We start from the raw sequence: 22,857 nt of genomic DNA on the forward strand, positions 1-22,857 counted from the left end.
TGTGTGTGTGTGTGTGTGTGTGTGAGTGATCTTGGATGTGTGAACTTCCACATCCAGCCCTGAGCATTCCTAAAAAAGGGAAAGAAGTCCCCAGTCTCCTCTCCTTCCCAGGCTGAAAAATTCCCAAGTTTTCCAGCCAGGCTTCCAATATATCAGACAGAAAGATGAAAACAAGAGGAGGAAGAATTAAGAAGGGCAGAGAATGAATTTGGATTTCTGCTTAACTTTCAATTCTGTCTCCAGAATTCCTTTTGGAAGAGAAATGGTAAAAAGAGGGGTGGGGGGGAGTAGAGAATAAGAGACATCGTGTTCTTTCCTTATGACCCCCCAAAAAATCCAAACCTTGCTATTTTAAACAAAGAAAAGCACAGTGTGTGAGGAACAGCTTGCATACAGCTGAAGCCGGCATTATTTACCTCGGGTTTCCTATACTAACTCAACTTTTACTTCTTAAGCACTTTTGCAACGAAAGAGAAGAGGAAAAGGCCCAAACAGGCGAATACGGAGATCCGCCAGTGGATCCTGAAGGTTGCCCAGGGCGCTCTCCTGTCCAGGCTGGCCGTGGGGCCTTGCCAGCTACTGTTCCCAGCTGCCAGCCAAGGTCCCCAACCCAGCTCTGACAACAGTCTGCAAAGCTCCCTCCCCAGCACCGCTCACACTTACAAGTGGCACTTGTCTATGGTGTTTATGCTCAATCCTGTTGAGGTTTCTCCTAACTGGCTCAGAAAAGATGGTGTTTTCAGACAGCTGGGGCCAGAGGTGGGGTATGGGGAGGCAGGCCAGCTTCCACCTCATTGGGGGGGTGACCAATGCCAGTAAAGTGGCCCCGGCATCAACCAACTTCTAAACGCTTTGATGCCAGTCTCAACGGACCCACTAAAAGGACTGTCTCCAACCCACTCTACTTTCTCCACTCAGCAGGGCCTCGAGCATCAGCTATAATCTCTTCGCCAACTGCACGTGCCTTGTTCCTGAACGCAAATGCAGCAGGGTGCACCAAGGAGCTACCATGTAACAGGATTCCAGGCTTCAAATCCCACTCTCCACCTCACCCTAGCTGTGTGACCTTAGTCAAGTTACTGAACCTCTCCCATCAGGGAAATGGAGTGGCCAGGGGGTAAAGGGGAATACACCAAGCCTCAGCAGTGCCTCATAATGGACTGTCATCATTCACTCATTTCCTCAAAAACTATTCACCCAGGGGCATCTGGTCAGTAGAGCATGTGACTCTTGATCTCCAGGATGCGAGTTCAAGCCCCATGTTGGGCTCAGTGCCTACTTCCAAAAAAAAAAAAGTAAAGAAAGAAAGAAAAGAAAGGAAAGAAAGAAAGAAAGAAATTCACCTAGGCCTTAATTCTTAAAGGTGACTGGTTTCACAGCTGAGGGTAGGGGTGAAGGGGAGGTGGGAAAGGAGGGCAAAGAGCTACCCCAAAGAGGAAAGCCACGGTGGTGAAGACAATCAGAAGTGAAGGGAAAACAGGATTCCTTATTCATGCGCTGAACCCAGATGTTATCGGCGGATACCGTGGGGTACCATGCAACTAGGCTAAATCAAGAGCTTGAGGTCTACGCATGGTCAGGGAACTCCTGGGGCTGGGGAGGGTACTGGATTATTTTGTTTAAGTAACAAGGAGAAGAGGTGTGAAGAGGCAAACACCAAACTTGCTGAGGGCCTCCAGGTCACTCATTAAAAGCACCTCTTCTCTCAGGGTCACCCTGGATAATGCCTCCAGGCTGGTGAAGGATCACTGACCCAGGAAGCTATATCCCTCTGCCTGGTGCTGCCATGGAGCTTGCGAGCAATCACCCTCCCTCCCCGCCCCCCCACCCCAAACTTATCTGGCCCTACTGTTTACAGCTCACCACACCACAAATCTTTATTTCTTGTCACCCACTGGCCCGAGCTGTCCCCACTCCCTGTTTCTTCCAGACAAGTTAATAAGATGGAAGGCTCCCCAGAGACCCGGAGCCGGCGAACATTATCACTTGGAAGCAAGGCAAAAATCCTGACACATCGGAAATGACTTCAAGCCTATTAATTACCCTTTCTTCTTTGGCAGATCTTTTGAAAGAAAGCTTGACAAACTGAAAGGAAGGCTAGCATTGCCTCCCCGCCCCAATTAGGCCCCCACTCCCACCCCAGTAACACCAATCTGCTACCTGCCTTCTTATTTTAAACAATTTGTCAGAATGGTACCCACACCTCGAGGGGTCCCACCTCTGGTCCGCATTGTCAGGGCCGCAAAAGGCAAGCCCCTCTTTAGGGACTAAGTCTTTGAAATCCGAGAGATCTGGAAGCGGGAAGAAGTAGGGAGTGGGCAGGGCTTAGAACCCCAGGGCCTGTCTTCCAAGGACATTCACAGGGAGCCCAGACCCCAAGTCACATATTCAGGGGAGGAGCGTCCACGCTCTCTCATTCCTGGGGTGACAGATGCAATGATGCTTGGATTCCTGGATGCAGCATCTTTCCTGAAATCCTCTGGATGAATCTCGCCAACAGAGAAGTGTAGGGGAGGGGCTTCTAAAGCTAGAAAGCCTGGTGTGTTGAGGGGCCAAACAATAACTGCATCTTCACGTTTCCCTGTCTACCACACCAACATCTACTCGGGGCTCCCCTGAAACAATCCCTTCCTTAGTGAGGTTTATACAAAAAGGACTAGGTGGATTACTTTAATTTGAGAGCCCTCTTCTTTGGTGTACTTTTTATATATCCATCTATTCAAATCACCAAATGGATTCCAATAGGAATTGCAAACATAACTATTGATTTTCTTACTGAGATGGGTTCCTTCCATCAAAGCGGTCCCCATATTAATGTGAACAGAATCACCATCCCCTCAGCTGCTCCACCCTGAACCTATAATCAGCCCTAATTGAGCCAGCTCTTCATAACCAGCATCCAACAACTGAGAACATCTTGGGTCTCATCTCCAAAAAACTGCCTCTCCCTATCCCCTCTGCTACAGCCCAAGATCTTGGCAGCTCTCATCTTCTGCAATGAACTCCCACTGGCTTTCCTACTGCCCAACGTGCGGCCCTGTCACCCTTCCTCAACTCAGGAGCCAGGAGAATCTTTCCAGAGCAGAAGTCCTGTGCCTCTGCCCTTCTTCCCTCCTTCCAACAGCTGCCCTCCACCTTGCCCTGGCTCACAAACTCTTCATGGTCCAGCCCCTACCTCCCTCCCTCGATCATTGCCTACCACTCTCCCTCTCAGCCATGGCCTTCTGTCCTTCAAACATGCCACGTTCATGCCCACCCCCAGGGCCTTTGCACTCACTGTTGCCTTCTCCTTGGAATACCTCTGCCTCCCAATTCAAATGCCTGCTCCTCGGGGAGGCCACGGCCACCTACCCACCTAAATAGGCCCTAGGCTCCCTCACCAGGATTTTCCTATTTTTGCTTCAGAGCACTTAGCAGTACCTGAATTGATCTATGCTCCTCCCCAAAAGAAGAGGAGCTTGCAAAGAAGGAGAGCTAGGATTAGGCCTGCTTTGTTCCTGTAGTATTGCTAAAACTTGAACAGCTCCTGGAACAGAGGATACCCCAGTACGCAGCAGAGCCCCCAGCACAGGATGGACCTCCGCTGGTACCGTGGGGGGCGCCTTTGCCCCTGGCCAATCTGAGGAAACCCAGAATGAACACATGACTGGATCAGTACAACTCAGCCCCCACCATAGCTCTGGAAATACCAAGGGCTTTAAGCTGGAACGACCCACTGCCTGACCACCCCTGGCAGCTGGGAGAGCCCCCATCACTATCGTCTACGAAGGTCCCACACAGCTTTCCAAGGGCATTCTAGATTTGAATCTCTGCACCTGGGTCTGCTAAAGGCAAGGCCACCCACCCAGGCGCCATTTTTCTGGTGCATTTCCACCGGATCGCACTTTAAACTCAAATGAAAAAATGTTTTAAGCCATTACCTAGGAAATCATCAAATCATTTGTTCATTTTTATTAGTGCCGCTGTAATTAAAGAGAATCATATTTCCGAAATCTTAAGCTGCACTTAACAAAACCCACCCTCCAACCAATCAATTAGTATTACAATAACCACGTTCCCTTGTTGCCGCTGCGATTAGCATTTTGATTGAATGTCTGTTGAAAAGTGACTGGTAACAGAAGATTGTGTTCAGAAAGTAATGTTTCTTTATTCGTCACCACCGAACCTTGTCTGGTTGTCTCCAGTCTCAGCTCAAAAGAGACAAGACAGTTTCCAAAAGCAGTCATTTTGGTGGCGGATTATATTTTCAGGAGGTGGGTGATAAATTAGGCATAATGGCTCTGGCATGGCCAGCTAACACACAGGGGCCTCCCGCTGACTGTGGCCTTGGCACCAGGCAGCTGCACCTCCATGACCAGAGCCCTCGGCGGGGGTGGGGATTATGTGTCCCTGCTGCCGCGGCACCCGCCCCTACCCCAGTAATCTAGGAGAGTAAATGCCAGGTCTTCAGACATAGCACTTCAGAAAACGCAGATATAATAAGGCCTCTGCCAGATAAGCCAGTGACCACCGTGATTCCTACAGAAGATCACCATCACCCGCTACTCTGCCAGGCACTCGGAAAACCCGTTATTCTAGCATAATACGGTCTCCAGTCGTCATAATAATAAAAGTACCAGTCAGTAAAGAGATGGGTTAAGAAGCTTCATTATGGGCAGAGAATGCCTGTCTTCTCCACGTCACAGGAATTAAACACAAGAGTTCATTAAGTCACTGTATTAGAATTTAAATGACACGCTGGTTCAGACAGCTCTATTTATGGATGCCCCCCATCATCAAAGCCTTGTGTGGCTAACTGGAGAGTTCCAGAACAGAGCACAGCCAAACAAACCAAAAAGTTTCCGTTACAGCACATACTTACTCCAGGCAAGTCAGCTTCTCAACTAGAGGAGATTCTGCTTTGACCGGCCTTAGAGTCGGAAAAGGGTACAGGAGTGGGGATGTCGGCAGTGAAGAAGGCCACGTGCTCCAGGACAGAAATGTGGAGGGAGTTAAATGTCATCCATCTGTCCATTCATCAAGTTTCAATCCACAGCAAAGGACGTGCATGAGTTTCACCCACTTCCTGCCCACAGCTCACCATACAATAATAGCAAGGGGCATCGGCAAGTTGTGTTAATGCATCATTAAAAAAAAATACAAAAAACAAAAAGCCAAACTTCTAGGGCGCCTGGGTGGCTCAGTCAGTTAGGCGTCTGCCTTCAGCTCAGGTCATGATCCCAGGGTCCTGGGATGGAGTCCCGCATCGGGCTCCCTGCTCAGTGGGGAGTCTGCTTCTCCCTCCGCCCCTGCCCCGCTCATGATCACTCTCTCGCTCTCTCTCAAAAATATATAAAAATCTTAAAAAAAACAACTTCTAGAATTCAGGGGAAGGGGGGGAAGCGCCATACGGTTCCTTGAAAAATCTTCCTCCTCCAAGCCCCAGTTCGTTTTCCTCCCCCAACTCCAGCTTCTTCCCTGGCTGCCAGACAGGATTTTTCTGTCAGGTAGCAATTTCATTTTTAAAATGCTCTTATCAAGGATTTAGGGTGAAAGATAAAAATCAGCACAGTAAATCATCATAAAGGAGTGTGGTGTGAGGCATAGTATTTTACAAATCAAAACAGTTAACAAAATGAAAATGCAAGGACAGGAAAACAAAGTAAGTTTAAACATCCTCTGAAAGAGGGGGGGGGGGCGGATCAGAGGCCAAATTAAACAGAGAGATCACCCTTCAGATTTCCAAGCCCCTTTGGTAACAGTCTTGGCAGATCTGCTAAGAATTGCATGAACAGTCCAATTTCCACTTTAAAACAGGTTTTTAGAAGGTATATATATTGTCAAACCATTACACACACTTAACTAAGGGGCTTTCATCGAAGTCATCTGACCTGCAAGCATGTGTTGCTAATATCACTGCTTTATTATTTATCAAATCAATTTCTTCATGGAATGACTAATAAGGCAGACACAGCTGCTCTCCTCTTCCCACCCAGCTGCTACCGACCAGGCAACAGCAAGATTTGCTAGGCTACCTGCGGTTTCTTACCCCCACATTTTGCTAAAGAAACTTACAAAAAATAAAAGGGGTTGGGGGGGGTGGGGAGAAGGGATGGACCCAGGAGGTGCCAATTTAGGATTCAAGCCACTTTGTGGAAGCCGTTTATACTACCCAGGAAAAGTTAAGACTGCTAATTGACCAGACCAAGGCATGAGTCTTTGTTTTAGCAAGGGATTTTATTAATCCCATCATAAAGGAACCGCAAACCTAAAATAAAGTAAAAATACATACGGGCACCTACTTTCCTATTTTGATCCTTTGTAACATCTTTGATTCCAGCATTTTTAAAACAAAGGGCCACATCTCATTCAGCTACGCACCATCTCCCACCCCTGGCCCCACAACACACACAAAGTTCCTATACACCCTTAGAATGGCAACTCCTAAAAATAGTCATGAAGACATTTATTCTAACCTTTTTTTTAATTCTAACTTTTTAGTATAAATTTACCAATCTCTTCGGAGGCCTACCTGAAAATTCACAATAAATAAGAACATGCAATTTGGTGAGTTCCCATCTGCCAAGGAATGATTCCATTGTCCATTAAAAGCTACGGTTCTAAAAATACATGAAGGGAAATTATTAGGTATTGTGGATACACATTTCTGTTGTAAAACAGGATCAGTACTATGGGCAAAATACAAAGCTCCTTTTATAAATCTTACCCGTTTTTTAAAAAGGTAAGACAGCATGGGGGAGGGAGCAAATTAAACTATAATTTTCAGGCAATGTTTCCTTATTGTCACTCAGAAAAATTGCCAGGTGTTTCCAGAGTAGTTTATACATAAATATACTAGCTGAATCAGGAAATCTTCCCAGGGCAAATGAATCAACTTAATTAAAAGAAGACTAAGATGCCAAGCCTAGTGATTTGGGAAGTGGGGAGGAAATTCAGAAATCTCTAAGTACACACCTTTCTACCTGGCCTTTGAGAGTGAAGCACGTAAGTGTTTTAAATCCTGGTACGGACCCCTGGCTGAAGTACACCTACCCTTGGCCCACGAGGCTGCACCAGGCATCATAGGTTAGGAGAAGGAATGCAGGACTTTTTTTTTTAATTGAACCAGTATTTTCAGTCTTTCTTCCAGGTCACCTGTAAAAGGCAACTGCAACCCCACCAAAGCCATTTTTTTTTTCCCTTTTAAGAAATACACCCCTCCACCCGCCGTTAGTTTGCTGAATAATTGTTCCTCCGTTAGGCTCTGGAAGAAACAGCAGTGTTCCCGAACCATCTTCAGGTTCAGCCTTTACCAAGCCCTCTCCCGAAAACACCTGCAGCTCTTACACTCTCCTCCAGGCAAGACCACCGCACCTCTTTTTTTGTGAGCGTAGGTCTCCAGTTGTGAGAGGGAAGGCACAGAGCAGAGAAAGTGGAGATGAACCTCTATTTTCAAGCAACGAAGAACAGAGACCACAGTGGGGAGGGCCTGCCCTTTTCCCACCCACCCTCTTGTCCTATATATTCATACCATTTGCCAAATACTGGGGATATAAGGGAAGGAGATGGGGAAGACACAGATAAGAATCAAATAAGTAACACAATCACTAAGAACTGAGAAGTGCAATGAAGGAAAAGGACAAGGAACTGGGATCCCAGGGGACCGATGGAGCTGACCCAGTCTGGGGGTTTGGGGAAGATCTCCCTGAGGAAAGGATATTTAAGACTCCTCCTGAAAAGTGAGTAAGAACTGGCCAGGAGTGGAAGACAGACTGTTCCTGGCCCCCCGAGGAACAGCCTGTGAGGGTGGCCCTGTTAAGGCAATGCGCACGAGGCTGGCATGGCTGCAGAGAGCACGGTATCGGGTGAAGCTGGACAGGAGAAAAGGGCCGGGCAGCAAAGCCTCTGCAGACCAGCGCCAACATCTTAGGCCTTACCCTACCAGGGACAGCAAGCCAGCAATGTATTTTCGGTAGGACGATAACTCGATTCACAACTGGCACAACGGAACGGTAATTGTTCCCACCTCCCACTGCTCGCACGGATCACCGAGCGCCACTCACCTATAGGAGACACCGCCTCCCTCCCAGGGCTTACGCACCAAGGACGGCCCTCCACCCCACGGCCTAGACATGGGTCCGGATCAAAGACCTGGTCAGCAGCCCTGCCTTAGTGAACTTTAAAGCTGGAAGGCCCTTGGAGAGCGTCTGACCCCGGGGTTCCCGGCCCTGACTGCACACTAGCTTTAGCTGGGGGAGCGCTGAAACGCCTCCACGCCGGGGCTCCAGCCTGCAGTCTCACTTAATTGATCTGGGGTGGGCCCCAGGCATCGGTCCGTTTTCAAACTCCCCAGGTGATTCTAATCTGCAACCAGGGTTGAAAGCCGCGGATACGGTCTGAAACCTCGGACGTGAGAGTCATCATTCATCATATGGGCCTCTTAAAGCTGGGCTGTGGGATGCCGTAAGTCACCCCGGTCTTCCCAGCCAACCCTGTCTGTAAGTGAGGAAGCCAAAGTTAGCCGCAGAGAGTTAAGCGACTCTTGGGATTATGAGAAGAATCTAAGTTCCAACTAAAGGAACATGAGTGGACGAGGTGAACTTTGGGGGAAGTCCCCTTCTTGACTACGCAGACTAGAAGGGCATCGAAACCCACTGAGGGCCTTCTCCTAAAGTGACGTTTCCAACAGGCTCCCTGGATCCACCGCCGTTCCCAACCGGGGAACGCACAGCAGCTGGGTGTGAGGCAGGAGGGAGCCCAGGGCTGGTGAGAGACACACAAAACAGGGGCCACTGTTGCTTCTGTGTCTATTCTGGGCCCAGAATGGATGATGTCACCCCCAGCGGCAGTGGAGAGCGGGAGTCATGAATCATCCACGAACCGGCCCAGCCTCTGAGATAATAAATCGGATGTCAGCATTGCGTCCTTTGCGGATCTGGTGCAGAGGCGCCGGCTTTGCCTCGGCTGCCGGAACACAGGCACCGGCACGGGAAACATTCAGACAGAAGGATGTGCTTCCGATTATTTCCTGACAGCAAGACGGGGCAAGTTGAGGAAGAAATTTGGAATTTGTAGGGAGTGCTCAAAGGCGACCAACTCTGATCACTGTAAAATCACGGCTGTTACTTTATGTCCTGCCAGGCTTGCCAACGAAACCTGAGGGTTAAGAGAAGCACATCCACGTGGGTGCCCAGACTATTCATTATTGCAGTGCCCACTTGCGTCCTGTGACTGGGGACCTGTAGGTATTGGCGTCTTGACCCTCAATGGCAATAATTTAGCTCAGAAACTCATTCTAGGATTGCATTTGGCAAACGTTCCTGCCTGGAAGGGTTTCTGGGACAACATAGAGAAATCAAGAAGTCTGGCAGGTTCTGAAGTTCAGCGTTGTCTCGCTGTGTTCGTTTTTATTTTTTCCCAGGGTGGAATTTGGAGCAGGTATGTAAGGAGGGTAGAGTGTGTGTTGTCTCACCCAAGCTCTACCGACTTCCTTCTCTCTTTTCTCTTATTTCCCTAGGCAGCCGAACTGAATGAACCAAGTTGGAAACACCCATCTAATGGGTGGTTTGCATTCTTGAGAGCTGGGGGTCCTGACAACTCCCCAGTGTAACTGGCGTATCCACAACTCTGAAGCGTATTCTTTGGCTTCCAAAGAAATGACCGAGCTCTGAAGATGACTAGATTAAAAATGAAATCTCAGAATTCTTCGAGTGTTTCTACTGAAAAACACATGTAAACACCCAAAGGTCAATTTCACGGTCTTTGACGAAATTCGACCTGGGCAAGCCATGAATGATGTCAGGATTTGGGGGCCGTGTTCTCAGATTTCTCCCGCACGTAGCTTTGCCGAGGGAACAGCATGACGTGACGGGGACGCCCATGGCCACGGCGGCCCTGGAGCAGGGGCACCTGTCCCGCAGAAAGCGGGGCTCTGCCCTGTGTGCGCTCCCCAGGGCGGCTGTAACAGCGTGCCACAAACTGGGGGTGCTGAAAACAACAAAGTTGAGTGTCTCACAGTTCTGGAAGCTAGAAGCCTGACATCAAGATGTTGGTGGGGCCGCATTCTCCTGAAGGCTCCAGGAGAAAATCTGTCCTGAGCCCTTAGCTTGTGGTGTTGCCGGCAATCCTGGGCTGACGGCTGCATCATCCCCAGTCCTGCCCTCGTGGTCCCATGACACTCTCCCCTGTGTGTCTGTCTTCACGTGTCTTCCCTCTTAGAAGGATTCCAGTCATATGGGATGAACCTGACCCAGAATGGCCTCATCTTGATTACCTTTGCAAAGACTCTATTTCCAAGTAAGGTCACATTCTGAACTAGAGGGGTTGAGACTCCCCCTTTGGGGAGGGGGGTACACAATTCAACCCACAATATTCTCCCATCTTGGCAAACCTGATGGGATCTGCACGCAGCACTCTGGAGTGTTAACATTTTCTCTAATCAGCGAGACTTGGTCTTTCTTCCCCAAACAACAGTAACAGTAGTCACAGCAAAATAACAGGAGCCGTTAGACTAATAACGCTAACATTTACAGATGGTCTCCTAAGCATCAGATGTTTCACACAGATGAATTACCTCACTCACACCTCACTAGTCTGTGAGTTAATAACAGTACCCATTTAACAGATGAGAAAACTGAGGGTCAGAGAAGCTTACTAACGTGCCCAAGGTCACACAGCTGACTGGTGGTAGTGCTGAGATTTGGGAACCCAACAGCGTGACTTGAGACCGAAGCTCTCACCCCTTTGCCACGTGGCCCAGACACCTCACCACCTTCATTTCCTAGGTACTTGCTGGGCCTTTTAAGCTATAAGCAACAGGGAGACAAGGGGGATTCTGTATTTGCCATATTATGTAAGATTCCCACATGTTTATTAATCATAACTTGGTTAGGAAAATGCTTTTAACTTTTTTCTTTAACTAAAAAGCACTTTGAGGGGTGCCTAGGTGGCTCCGTTGGTTAAGCATCTGCCTTCGGCTTAGGTCATGATTCCAGGGTCCTGGGATCGAACCCCATGTCAGGCTCCTTGCTCAGTGGGGAGTCTGCTTCTCCATCTCCCACTGCCCCTCTCCCTCGCTTGTGCTTGCTTTCTCTCTCTCTCTCTCTCAAATAAATAAAATCCTTAAGAAATAAAAAGCACTCTGAACTTCTGGAATGGAGGGTCTCCCATTTGACCTCTCTCCCCTCAGGTCTGCGATAAACTCAAGCAAACCATGTTTCTTTGCAGACGGGGACCAGGCTGGCTATTCTATTAATAGCACATTGTCTGGGAGGAGCAGAAACTACTAAGAAAATCTTCATCTATCTATCTGACTCTCTGTTTATGGAAAGAAAAAGGCAAGTCAGAGGTAAAAAGATCCTTGGCTGCATTTAATCAAATGTTGTTGTTCTGGATTAACCTGGCCCATCTCCCTGGCAAGAGAGAAAACTCCGATGAGCCAGGGCCCACACCTCATTCAACCAAGCATGAGATACTGCACGTTGTACCAGCCCCATCATTACAACCAAGTTTTAGAACATGTACGCAAATGTCAGGAACAAGGTAGAAGTGACAACAGTTACCATGTTAGGGAGCTGGGATGAGGTGAATTTTTTTCTTTTGAAAACTCTCTCTCATGTTGTTGTATCACTGCATTTGCAATTCAAATTAGAATGAATTTTAAAAGCTTACACTAAAAAAGTAAATGTTTGAACAGGTAATAAATGCACATGGAACAAAAATTCAAAAGGTAAATAAGTATACAATAAAATGTTTTTCCTTATCTTTGTACCTCTGAGCACTTAATCCTCTTCCCCAGAAGCGAAGGCTGCTTTTTATTTATGTACATTTGCATCCGTGAATATATAGGCCTGTGCATAAAACATACTCAGGTGCTCACTGTGGCCAGAGACTGCTCCAAGTCCCTTACACTAATTAATTGATGTAAGACTCAGGCTAACCCCAGGTCATCATTCCTATTTTACAAATGAGGAGTCTGACTCACAGAGAGGGTAAGTAACTTGCCCAAGGTCACACAGCTATTATGTCGCAGAGCTCGGATTCAAACACCAGCTGCCTGACTCTAGAGCATTTGCTCTTACCCACTATGCCGTTCTAACGCTTTGTGACCAGTTCTGTGGGGATCCTTTCAGAAAGTCTATGCACACGCAAGGGTATGTTTTGTGGGGGAAGGGGAGGGGAAGATTGTTTTAAAGATTAGGGTCTTAAAATTCAAACACAGACTGTAGTCTATTTGCCTCAAAAAGTTAAACCAATGGTCTTCCTTAAGGAGGAAAGGCAAGAAACGAGGCCCGCTCATGGTGGGCACTTAATAACTCGTATGGAGTGAGTGCGTTAGCCCCACCAGGGAGCCAAACGGGGCTCAAAGCTTTTCGGTAACTTGCCCAAGATCACACCTGTGGGAAGCTGGGATGGCCTGCAAAACTCCGGGTCTAGAAATACACCGTGCCCACACAAAGATGCAGATGGCCTAGCGCACAGCCTCTGCTCCGCGAGGCTCCGAACAGAAGCTCAAGTCCAGAGCTGGGAACCTCGAGTCCCCACGGAGGCAGCCACCCCGGCTTCTGGTTCCCGGGCCCCTAGCAGCGCTGTGGTGCTAAGAAGGAGGGTGCTTTTAATCAAGTCGCCACGCTGAAGGCCTCCACACCCTGCCCTCACGGAGATCTTCCAACATGTCGTGAGAGTCTGAGCCCGGGCCTCTATGGGAACAGGGCCCAACAAAAGCCTCATTGTCCCTCTCCACAAAAAACCATTTCTGGGTCAATGAAGTTGCTGACCCTGGGCCCACTCCCTTTCTGCTTCCGTGGGCCTCAGCCAGGAGGGAGGCAGGAAGACCTATTAGCTCACCACCCTTTTCGTGCCAGGGCTTTTATTCCAAAGGAAAGAAGTTTCAGATTTATACTCCAGCTCCAGAAAATGCAGTGCATCCAGGGTGCCAGATCCCCCCGGCGACACAGGCTCCCTCTGGCGTTGGGCACCCCGTCCCCCCAGCCCCGTTGCTAGGGAGTCAAGGGCTTTGTACTCCTCCGCGTCTACAAAGAAAAGCAGGTGAACAGAAACCAAGCTACTGTGTTGATTAATATCTCAAGAGACAGCACCGGAATGGGCGCTTCCGGAACTTAGTTAGCTCTGGGGGAAAAAAAAATTAAAGCACTCTCCTTGCTTTCCTGTCAGAAATAAAATTAAGGTCTCAGATCGATGTTGCCAGGGCTGGGGTATCTACGGGAATCTTTAATGGCCTCCTCTGCATGTTTTCAAATGCGCATTCCCCTTCAACCTTGCCCTTTTAATTGGTTATTTGTGAGGTCATGTTTGCACCAATTTCTCGGGAAGGCTAATGGTGTTTGTTTAAGGAGAAAATAAATGTGCAGACAGCTCCAGGGGCTGGTCTCTGAAAGATGGCTCAGGGTGGGGGCTGCAGCTCTGTACCCCGCTCCCCCCCCCTTCCACCCTCCATTGCTGCACATCCCTGCTAGACTGGAGGAGGTCCTGAGATGGCTCAGATGACAGGTCAGGCCTTGAGGGAAACGTGCTATTGGCTGGGGGTGGGGTGGGGAGTTAATAAAGTGGCACAGCCCCGGGGCAAGGCCCTACAAGGGAGTGAAGACTCTGGGTTGCACCCTTCATGGTGGGTACATAGAAGCCTGCTCACCCCCCCCCTTACACAGCCTGGCTTTAGAATGAGCCCAGTTAGGAGCCCAGCACCCTGGGTTTCGAGCATCTAGTGGAGGGGTACGTGGAGATCCATTTATACCACCGTAGGATTTGGCAGTTCTTCCACATTCTAACTAAAGCGTGCCCAACTTCGAGAATGCACGTAACTGTTTTCCAACAGAGTCTCTCCAAGTACCCAAAGGCAGCAATTAACATCCACATCACAACCACAGCGGTTGCCCTCGCCCCACTCCCCACATCCCTTCTACCTGGGGTGGACAGGAGGAGACAATCATACTGAGTTGCTACCCCATTCTGGACACTCTCTCCTAGAGTCCTGGTTTATCAGTAACTTTCCTAAGCAGTTGTCCCACACTAATATGGTCCATTGTGGGAAGAGAAGATTATCACCTGACCCGATCGAGACCCTTTACTTCATTAAAGAGCCCAAGTGCCATGCTTGGTGGCCACATCATCCCATCATCCTACAGACTGGACTGAAAGTTCTGTGTAGCCAAGACCCTTGGATGGCATTCATGGCCCTATTAAAAGACCGGCTGCAGATGCAGAATTGGGATCAGTACTAATGATGATCAAGCTATTGCTTTATGGTCTCTAACAAACCCCTTGATACATCTCAGACTTGGGGTGGCACACGATGGGTGCCCAATGCCATCGGCAGCGTGCACAGGGGACGAGAGGCAGATTTGAGAGGTGGGGACCATGCAAAGGCATGACTGCAGCAGCTGGACTCCAGTGTAGGCACAGAGGCCCTTGAGCCACATCACCAAGTGTCCTCACCAGCCGTGACTCCAGGAATCCCTGCCGCCCTTCCTACCCCGTCCAACAACCCTCTCCCACCCAGAGGGACTTCTTCCTCCATCCCACAAAGTCCCAGCTATGGGCTGGAGAGTTCCAACCTTCTTTCCCAGGTAAGGTCAGAATGCTAGACTCCCATTAGGAAAAACACACACATACATTATCTTTGACATCCCACACCTACGAAGCAAGCAACGCCTTTTCATTTTTCATTTAGTTTACACCTTTGTGAAACTCCTTTTACATTCCGCACCCCGTGCACCCCCCACCCCCAGCTCTGGTGAGAAGGCCCCGATGAACAAATAATTACAGGGCAATCCTGAATCATGTCTAGCATACATAAAACAGTCAGTCTGGACTTCAGAGGTCAATTTCAAAAGTGACTGGCTGGCAGGTAGTCAGGACATTAAGGGCTCTTTTTCCTCCTTAGAAAAGCATTATCTTCTATCACAGTTTCAGTGACCTCTTACTGGCACCGTTTTAATAAATAAACTGATTACGCAAATTACAGAGACCTTCAACTTCAGCCAACTGCTTTTTGGGACCGAGACGCCGGGCAAGCTTCGAGGGAGAAGCAGAGCTCCGTCAGCCCCACCTCGTGGAGGTGAGCCTGCGGAAAGCTCCTCCCTCTGGCCACACGGGCCCAACAGGTGCCCTTCCAGCCCTGTGGCTCCTGGGAGGGCACAGTCACCCTGGCAGAGGGCCCTCCGCGTAGGGGGCCTGCTGGTGACGGTGCTCTCGGAGGGTCACGAAACCACCCGGGCTGCGGTCAGTTCAGCAGAGGGGCCGGTTGCGGAGCCAATGACTGTCCCAGAACCCCTGGCTCTCTCCAAAGCCATCAGCATTGCACTTAACAAATGACCCTTAACAGTAGTGAGAGGAGTCCTCCAAAACACTGAGCTTTATCGTCCTCTCCCGGTCTCCGTCCCTTTGCCTCTGGCAACGTTCTGGAGTAAACAGGCCTGCTGGGGAATGGAAGCCACGGGAGGTAAGAAGGCCCGTCTCCGAGTCTCTCCTCTGCACGAATTCCCTCTCCAGCTGACCTTCATCAGGCTTGACTCATTCTCCACTGGGCCCCCAGCCACCCAGCTCTCCCCTGATGGGCCAGATGTGGAGGGACCGGCAGTGCGAGGCTCATGAATCTGGAGGCCTGAGGTCAGAGAGAGGGACAGCTGAGCCTCCCCTGGAATGACACTCGCGGTGGGGGCTCCCTTCTCTGACGAGGAGGTGAACATGAGATATATTTCAGCAACCCCCATCCCCACGTTCCTCCACCTTCTCAAGCAGGGCCGATGCAGGGACAGTGGGGACAGATCCAAACCATGCCACCCTCCCTCCCTCTCTCCGGCTCACCCCTCAGCCCTCTGCCTCCCAAAGGGTGAACTGGAAAGGACAGCACTTTGTAGTGTCTTCCCTCCAGCCCCTCCTCACCAGCCCCACTCTGGGATCGATACCTAATGCTGAATTTAAGATCTTATCTGAGTTTTGCAAGGATAAAGCAACAAACTTTCCCCCAGTGATTAAATCCTTTGATGATCAGCCCAATATTTTTCAGACCACCTCTAACAGCTTTTAGAGAGCAAATGAAATGACTCTGAGAAAATTGGAAAGACACCTTCTTTCTCTCCCCTTGGGCACAAAGAATCTCGTGGAAGGCCCCAGCTTTTATCAGCCGCTCAGCTCCTACCTGGCTGCAGGAACCTGCTAAGTGGCCATCCAAATCTCTACATGCCTCGGTTTCTCCATCTCAAATGGAGGTGCATCATAGTCCAGCAAGAAGGGTAGGCGGAGAAGCACCAATAACAAGGAGGTGCTCAAGAGTTAAAATCACCAAATCCCCTGCTTTAAACCACTGCCTTGCAAGTGTGCTTGCAGAGCAGCTGAGAACAAGGGCTCTGGGTCAAACAGGCTGGGTTTACATCCAACTAGGGATTCTGGGCAGCTGGGTTCACCTCTGACCTTCATAAAGATTCAACAGTACGTGTAGGCGCTGTGCTAAGCACGGGGTATAGAACTGCTCAGGAAGCACTGGCTGTTTCTACCAAGAATGTTAACATGGCCTGGGTAACACAGAATCCACTGTACCAACCACAGATCCCCAGATCCCCCCCTTCAGGATCTGCTGGGAGTGCTCTTGGAAGATGGCCCCCAGCTGTCTGTTCCCTCCAGGATGTCCTCAGGGCAAGTCCAAGGTCACAGGTGCTTCCCAGGGTGGGCCGCATCCTGTGACAGATCAACATCAGGTGTAAGGTCAGCCCTTTCACCCCGCTGGGGCCAGCCCTAGCTTCAGAATTCCCAGGGCCTCACAGATCAGCTTCTCCCTCTGCCCGCTGCCCCCTGAGGGCACCCCTGTGTGCTCATCTTCATCTCAGGGGACCCAAAGACAACCCCTCACCTCCCTCTCCTATCTAAAAAAATAAAAATGAAAAAGGACTTAATCTTGGACACTCTCTCAGTTAAAAGGCTAAAAGCCAGAAACATACTTCAGGTCCTGGAGCTCATCAACCCCAGCTCCCCCATTTTGCAGAGAACGAACCTGAGGTGTCAGAGAGGTTAGGAAATGTGCCCCAGTCAGGTATCAAGGGGACAGCAGGAGCTTAGAGGTCTGCTCTAAGCGGAGAGTGGGGGAAGACTCCACACCTCTGTGTGGGTCCCATTCTGAATGACCTTCTTCTTGCTTCCACGGGGGAGGACATATATCCTGGAAGGGCTCATTGTCTCCTGTTCCCCTGGATTCTTTCCCAGGGCGTGAGTGAGGTCCAAGTACAGATGTAAGAGGGAAAGAAATACAGGCTGTCGTTTCTGGGAACAGATGTAACTGAGGGCCACGCTGTCCCTATGGGACTGACGGGGGGCCAGGGGCAGGGCGTAGCCACTGTGGGGCGAGGAGTGGATGCTCAGCCCTGACCTCTGGCTCACGGTGGCTAGAGAAGTCGGAGTGGTCCCGTGAGCCCCGCGGACACGACTCCCCGAATCCCAGGCCCAACCGTGCAGTGTTCCCGGATGACAGCTGTCCCAGCTCCAAGGGCACACAGGTGGTTTTCATAAGGCCCGGAGCTAGGCTGCCTGATGGGGTTGTGCTGGGAGTTAGGTGCGTGGGTGCTGGGCAAGCACCGTGGCGGCACACGGGGTTAACGGTGTGCACCTCTTTAAGAAGAAAGCTGGTGGTTCTGCCAGCCCGAGAGGTGTCTTGAACTTCTGCTACTGCAGCACTTTCTTCTTGATAAGATAATGGGAAACGGGAAGCTTGAGGAGGTGAAGGTAAGGTTGGGGCAAGGTGGCTGCCGGGAGGATTTTCTTTTCTTGTGCTTATCACCTGATTCCAAATGCACATTCCATCAGGCCAGGGATGGGGGACCCACTGTTCCATATGGACGATATGTGCTTCTGTGGTGACATGGTCTTTTTTTTTTTTTTTAAATTCTTTCCCCTCCTAAATGCTCTGAACCACTTAAGCATTACCCCAGCATTAGCACCCAGTTCAAAGAGAAACTCTCAGCTATTCAGGGGGGCTGGAAAAGGGGGGGGGGGGGGGGGGCAAAGCTCCCACCTACACAGAAAGAACACCAGGGAGCAGGTTTCTGTACAGGAGGGAAGGGGAAGGAGGACGTCAGGGCCTCCTTGTTGAAACTTCCTGGCACACTTTCCCTCCTGCCTTCTCTCCCCACACCCCCCGGGCTACACCCACTCAGGCCAGCTCGGCGGGTGGGCGGCCTGCACGGCAGCCCTGGCCCCACGCTCAGAAGGGCTCCACTCTGAGTTCAATGCTCTGCTGTCACCTTGAAATTCTTAACGATTTTTTACTAAGAGGCCCCATTTTTCCCCTTGTTCGGGCTCCACGAATTATTCAAGTCCTACATCCGGGACAGGAATCTTACCCTCTGGCAGGGCAGGAGGGTGCTTGGGCATGCACCCGGGGCTGTGCCCGGCCTCCTTCCTGCCAGTGCCCCCCAGAAGTCCTGACTCGGGCGAGCGAGCAGTGCCATCCTTGGAACCACTCTGAGCTCAGGGCCGTCAAAGGGACCTCCCTCCACCTCACCAGAGGAGTCACAGAAGGATGCTGCCCAGCACCACACCCAGCGCCCTGGAGAAAGGGAAGGGAAGAGGCACCACCCATAGCAGGAAGCCTTTGGGTTAGAAATCAGGGAGAACCTTCCCTGGCCCCCCCTCTGGGGCTATGCCCGGAGGGCCCAACGCCCTCAGTGTGAACCTGCCTGTGTCTGTTACTAGTTGAATAACGTGACACGGAAAGTCACGGGCTCTCTCAGGCCCCCCAGATGACACGCCTCCTTCTAGGCAGGGCTGTGAGGCCTGCACGAGATGATTTTTCATCCCCTCCAATACAGGGCCTGATCTGGAGCAGATCAGAAATCCCTTTATTGGTGGATATTCAAAAAAAGAGTGATAAGGCTACACTGCCTAGAAGCCACTCAGGACTCTTCCAGGAGCATGAATTCTAGCACGGAACACCAATGCCACACTCAGATGGGCCTCGCCCACCCTGAAAACAAATGGATGAGAACGCTCTTCTTAACAAGCCCGTCCCCATGTGAAGACCACAGAGAAGGAGCAGAATTTGAAATCAGCAGTCCTAGGGATGAGCCCCTGCTCTGACCTGGGGTGTGTCCCTTACCCCCTCTGAGCTTCGGTCACCTCAGATGATGACAGTGAAAACAATAATGATAAGAGCTAAACTAGGCACCATTGATATGTGCGGCACTAGACTCTCCAAATAACCCTATAGGGAAGTACTCCTTTATCCCCATTTCACAGATGAATAAACTGAGACCAACAAGATAAACAAGTTAAGTGATTCTCCCGAAGTCACAGGGCTGCTGTGAAGATCAGATCAGATTATGCACAGGAAAGCAGTGCTCGGACACCCCCCCACACACACCCTGTAAGGATGATGGCAGAGAATAATCACGAACTGCCCCTCTCCGCGCCCTGTTCCCCTCCCGCTCTCGGCTCTCAGGATGCTGAGCAACGCAGAGGACAAAGCAATCATTCCACACCCCTAAGCTCTTCTTTTCTTCCCTCTCCTTCCCCTACTCCTTACCCTCCACCCCTCTCCCCATCCCTTCCCAACATATCCCAACATATCCCAACATATCCCAACATCGATGCTCCAGTTTTCCACCCTCCCCTCTGAGGATGCTGTGGATGGACACCCGGGAAGCCGGACTGCCAGGCACACTCAGGACAGCCCCTCCCCCCCTGCCCCCCCCCCCCGACCCTCGTCCTCCCTTTCACTCAGGCTGCCTGCTCCCAACAGGAGAGGCATACAGGCAGTGCTTCTAATCACAGGTGACAGTAAGAATGTAAACAACACAAGAAACATCTAAATGCAATCCAAGTGGCAAGGAAACACCGCTCCCTCTGGCTCCTCTCAAGAATGCTGCTTCCTGCCACCTCCCTTCCGAATCGTGGCTCCTTAGTGCCCCATTCATAGGAGCCCCAGAAACCAGGAGCTTCCGGAGAACAGGAGATGGAACGCCAAGCCATAACCTTGGACTCTACTTCCTCTGGGAGGATTTTCTAGATTCGTCCAATTTTTTGCTTAAAGCAATAATTTCAACGTGTTCCTTTCTTGGGGAGGGGAGGTATGGAGGTCAGAAACCCCTCTGACAATCTGTTCAAAGCTAGGAACATCTCCCAAGAAAACGCAAACATCAAACAGTTTGTGTCATTTCAGGGGTTCACAGACCCCCAAGTTGAGACCTATTTTCTAAAACACGGATAGGACAGGAAGAACACAGGAGAAAAAATGAGTAAGTGCGGAGCCCTCTGAACATTCCAGACGTGCAAACGGGCGCTGCCACGTCTGCAATCCCCGTACACGTCGAATAAACCTACAAGAGGGTATTTTTTTCTTTTCTGACTTGTCAGACTGACAGTGTACTTCTAAACCACCTCCTTCAATGCAAATTGAAAGCTCAGCTGAGTAATTGCTATGAATAATTTTCACTTGGATCCCTTAGTGCTCAGGTCTAGCAAAGACGAAGAAAGCCAGGATCAGAAAGGGATATCAGAACACGAGTTGGGTGTGGCTGATTTTTAACTGTCCAGGATCTGGACTCTTTGTGCTGTGGTGGCCCTCATGAATACAGATGTTCAACAGCTGGGCAACTAACAGAAGGGGCAAGCTTTTTCGGCTGGGTATCTTACCTCTGTGCCTGTTGGTCGTCTTATCAAACATCAGCATTGCGTCCTCCACCTGCAAAACAAACAGAAGGGAGTCTGCTTTAGGAATTTTGACAAAACATACGAAACGCTATATGCTGCTGGGGGAGGGTGGTTTCCACCCTCAAAGTCACAGGTGCTCATTAAAATTTATTTGAAAACACAAAAAATTAGAAAGAAAAATCAGTCTTTCCATCTTCCTGCCCAGAACAACCACAGTTAACATCTGATGTATTTCGCTTTAGGAAACATACACTGTATACCTATTTTAATATAGTTTAAATCATACGGTAATGGAATTTTCCCCTTGTTCTTTTTTTACATAATATTACAATATTGCAAATAATTCCCAGATGAGTACGTCGTGAATATTATCCGGTTTTCTTCCCAATTTTTTTATTATGGTAAAATACACATAACACAAAAATTTCCATCTTCACCGTTCTTAAGTGTAGAGTTCAGTGGTACGGAGTACATTCATAATGTTGAACCACAATCCCCACCCATCCATGTCTGGAACTCTTTTAATCTCATAAAACTGACACTCTACCCCATCAAGTAATAACCCCACCCATCCCCTTCGTCTCCCCAGCCCCTGGCAACCACTATCCTATCTGCTGTCTTTATGACTGTGACTGAGGTCCCCCCATCTCCGGGGCAGACATCCCAAGGCCCCCAGTGGTTGCCTGAAACTTCGGATAGTACTCAACCCAGTAAATACCATGTTTCTTCTTGGACATACATACCTACGATAAAGTTTAATTTATACATTAGGCACGGTTGAAGATTTAGCACTAGTAACAAATAATAAAGTAGAACAATTACAACAATATACTATAATACAAGTTATGTGAATGTGGTCTTTCTCTCTCAAAATATCTCATTGTAAAGTTACTGACAAAGAGAGATGATAAGATGCCTACATGATGAGAGGAAATGAGGTGAATGACGTGGGCAAGTGACACAGCCTTCGGCTGCTACAGATCATCTGATAATCCATCAGAAAGAGGATCACCTGCATTAGGACCACGGTTGCCCGCAGGTAACCGAAGCCATGAATAAGGGGGGACTATGGTATTTCATATAAGTAGACTCACACAGTATTTGTCTTTTTGTGACTGGCTTATTCCGTTTATCATAATGTCCTCAAGATTCATCCATACTCCACTGCACGTATATACCACATTTTGCTTATTCATTGATCCATCGACGGATACTCGGTTTTAGCTATTGTGAATAAACACGAATGTACACATATCTCCTTGTGTCCCTGTTTTCATTTTTTTTGGTGTATACACCCAGAAATGAAATTGCTGGGTCATATGGTAACTTTCCTTTTAATTTTTGGAGGAACTGCCATCCTGTTTTCCACAGTGGCTGTACCATTTTACATTCCCACCAAGAGTGCACAAAGGTTCCAATTTTTCCACATCCTGGCCAACATTTGTTATTTTCTGGAATTTTTTTTTTATAGTAGTTATCCTAATGGGTGTGAGCTATTGTGAATTCTATCTTGACTGCAGCATAATACTTCACAGAGTGAGAAACCATTGCTTACTCAGTTATCCTTCTGTGGATATTTAAACTTTTTCCAGTTATACACAATGGAAATTTAATGCCTTGATTGCTCTGGGCTGAACTGTGCCCCCCTCCAAACTTGGATGTTGGAATCTTAACCCCCAGTATCTGAGAATGTGATTGTATTTGGAGATAGGGTCTTTAAAGAGGTTATTGAGTTAAAATGAGGTCATTAGAGTGGGCCCTGATCCAGTACTGACTGGGGTCCTTATACACAGAGGGAATCTGGATCTGGTCAGGCACAAAGGGAAGACCACGTGAGGACATAGGGAGAAGGTGGCTGTCTGCAAACCAAGGAGAGAGGGTTCAGAAGAAACCAACCCTGCCGATCTTGGACTCCCAGCGTCCACAAGAGTGAGCAAATAAATTTTTGTTGTTTGACCATCCAGTCTGTGGTACTTGGTTATGGCTGCCCCAGCAAACTAATACATTCATATTAGGACCTTTACAAACAGATCAAAGAGTAGAAAGCACCAACTTATCCTCTGTCTCTCTTCCTCTTCCTCCCTCAGTCTTTCTAGGCATCCTGCAACCCTTTTGGATATTTCTAGCGATAAGATTTCAGGATCCACACTCAATTTCCATGCAGATCTCAAGAAAGTCACCCTCACTGAACCAGATTTGGCTTTGAATTCCACTCCTTGT

The 22,857-nt window shown here is 49.2% G+C and overlaps 1 protein-coding gene across 3 annotated transcripts in view; it reads right to left on the reverse strand.

Moving 5' to 3' along the window:
- The window catches only part of MSI2 (musashi RNA binding protein 2), a 382,163-nt gene that overhangs the window by 117,823 nt on the left and 241,483 nt on the right, over positions 1–22,857 (reverse strand). For all 3 annotated transcript variants that reach the window (XM_021704471.2, XM_021704472.2, XM_044921800.1), the window contains exon 7: positions 20,620–20,668. In XM_021704471.2, coding sequence (XP_021560146.1) covers positions 20,620–20,668 — 49 coding nt within the window. The remainder of the gene's footprint in view (positions 1–20,619; positions 20,669–22,857) is intronic.

The sequence above is a fragment of the Neomonachus schauinslandi genome, chromosome 15, assembly GCF_002201575.2.
Source record: "Neomonachus schauinslandi chromosome 15, ASM220157v2, whole genome shotgun sequence".
Taxonomy (NCBI): Eukaryota; Metazoa; Chordata; class Mammalia; order Carnivora; family Phocidae; genus Neomonachus; species Neomonachus schauinslandi.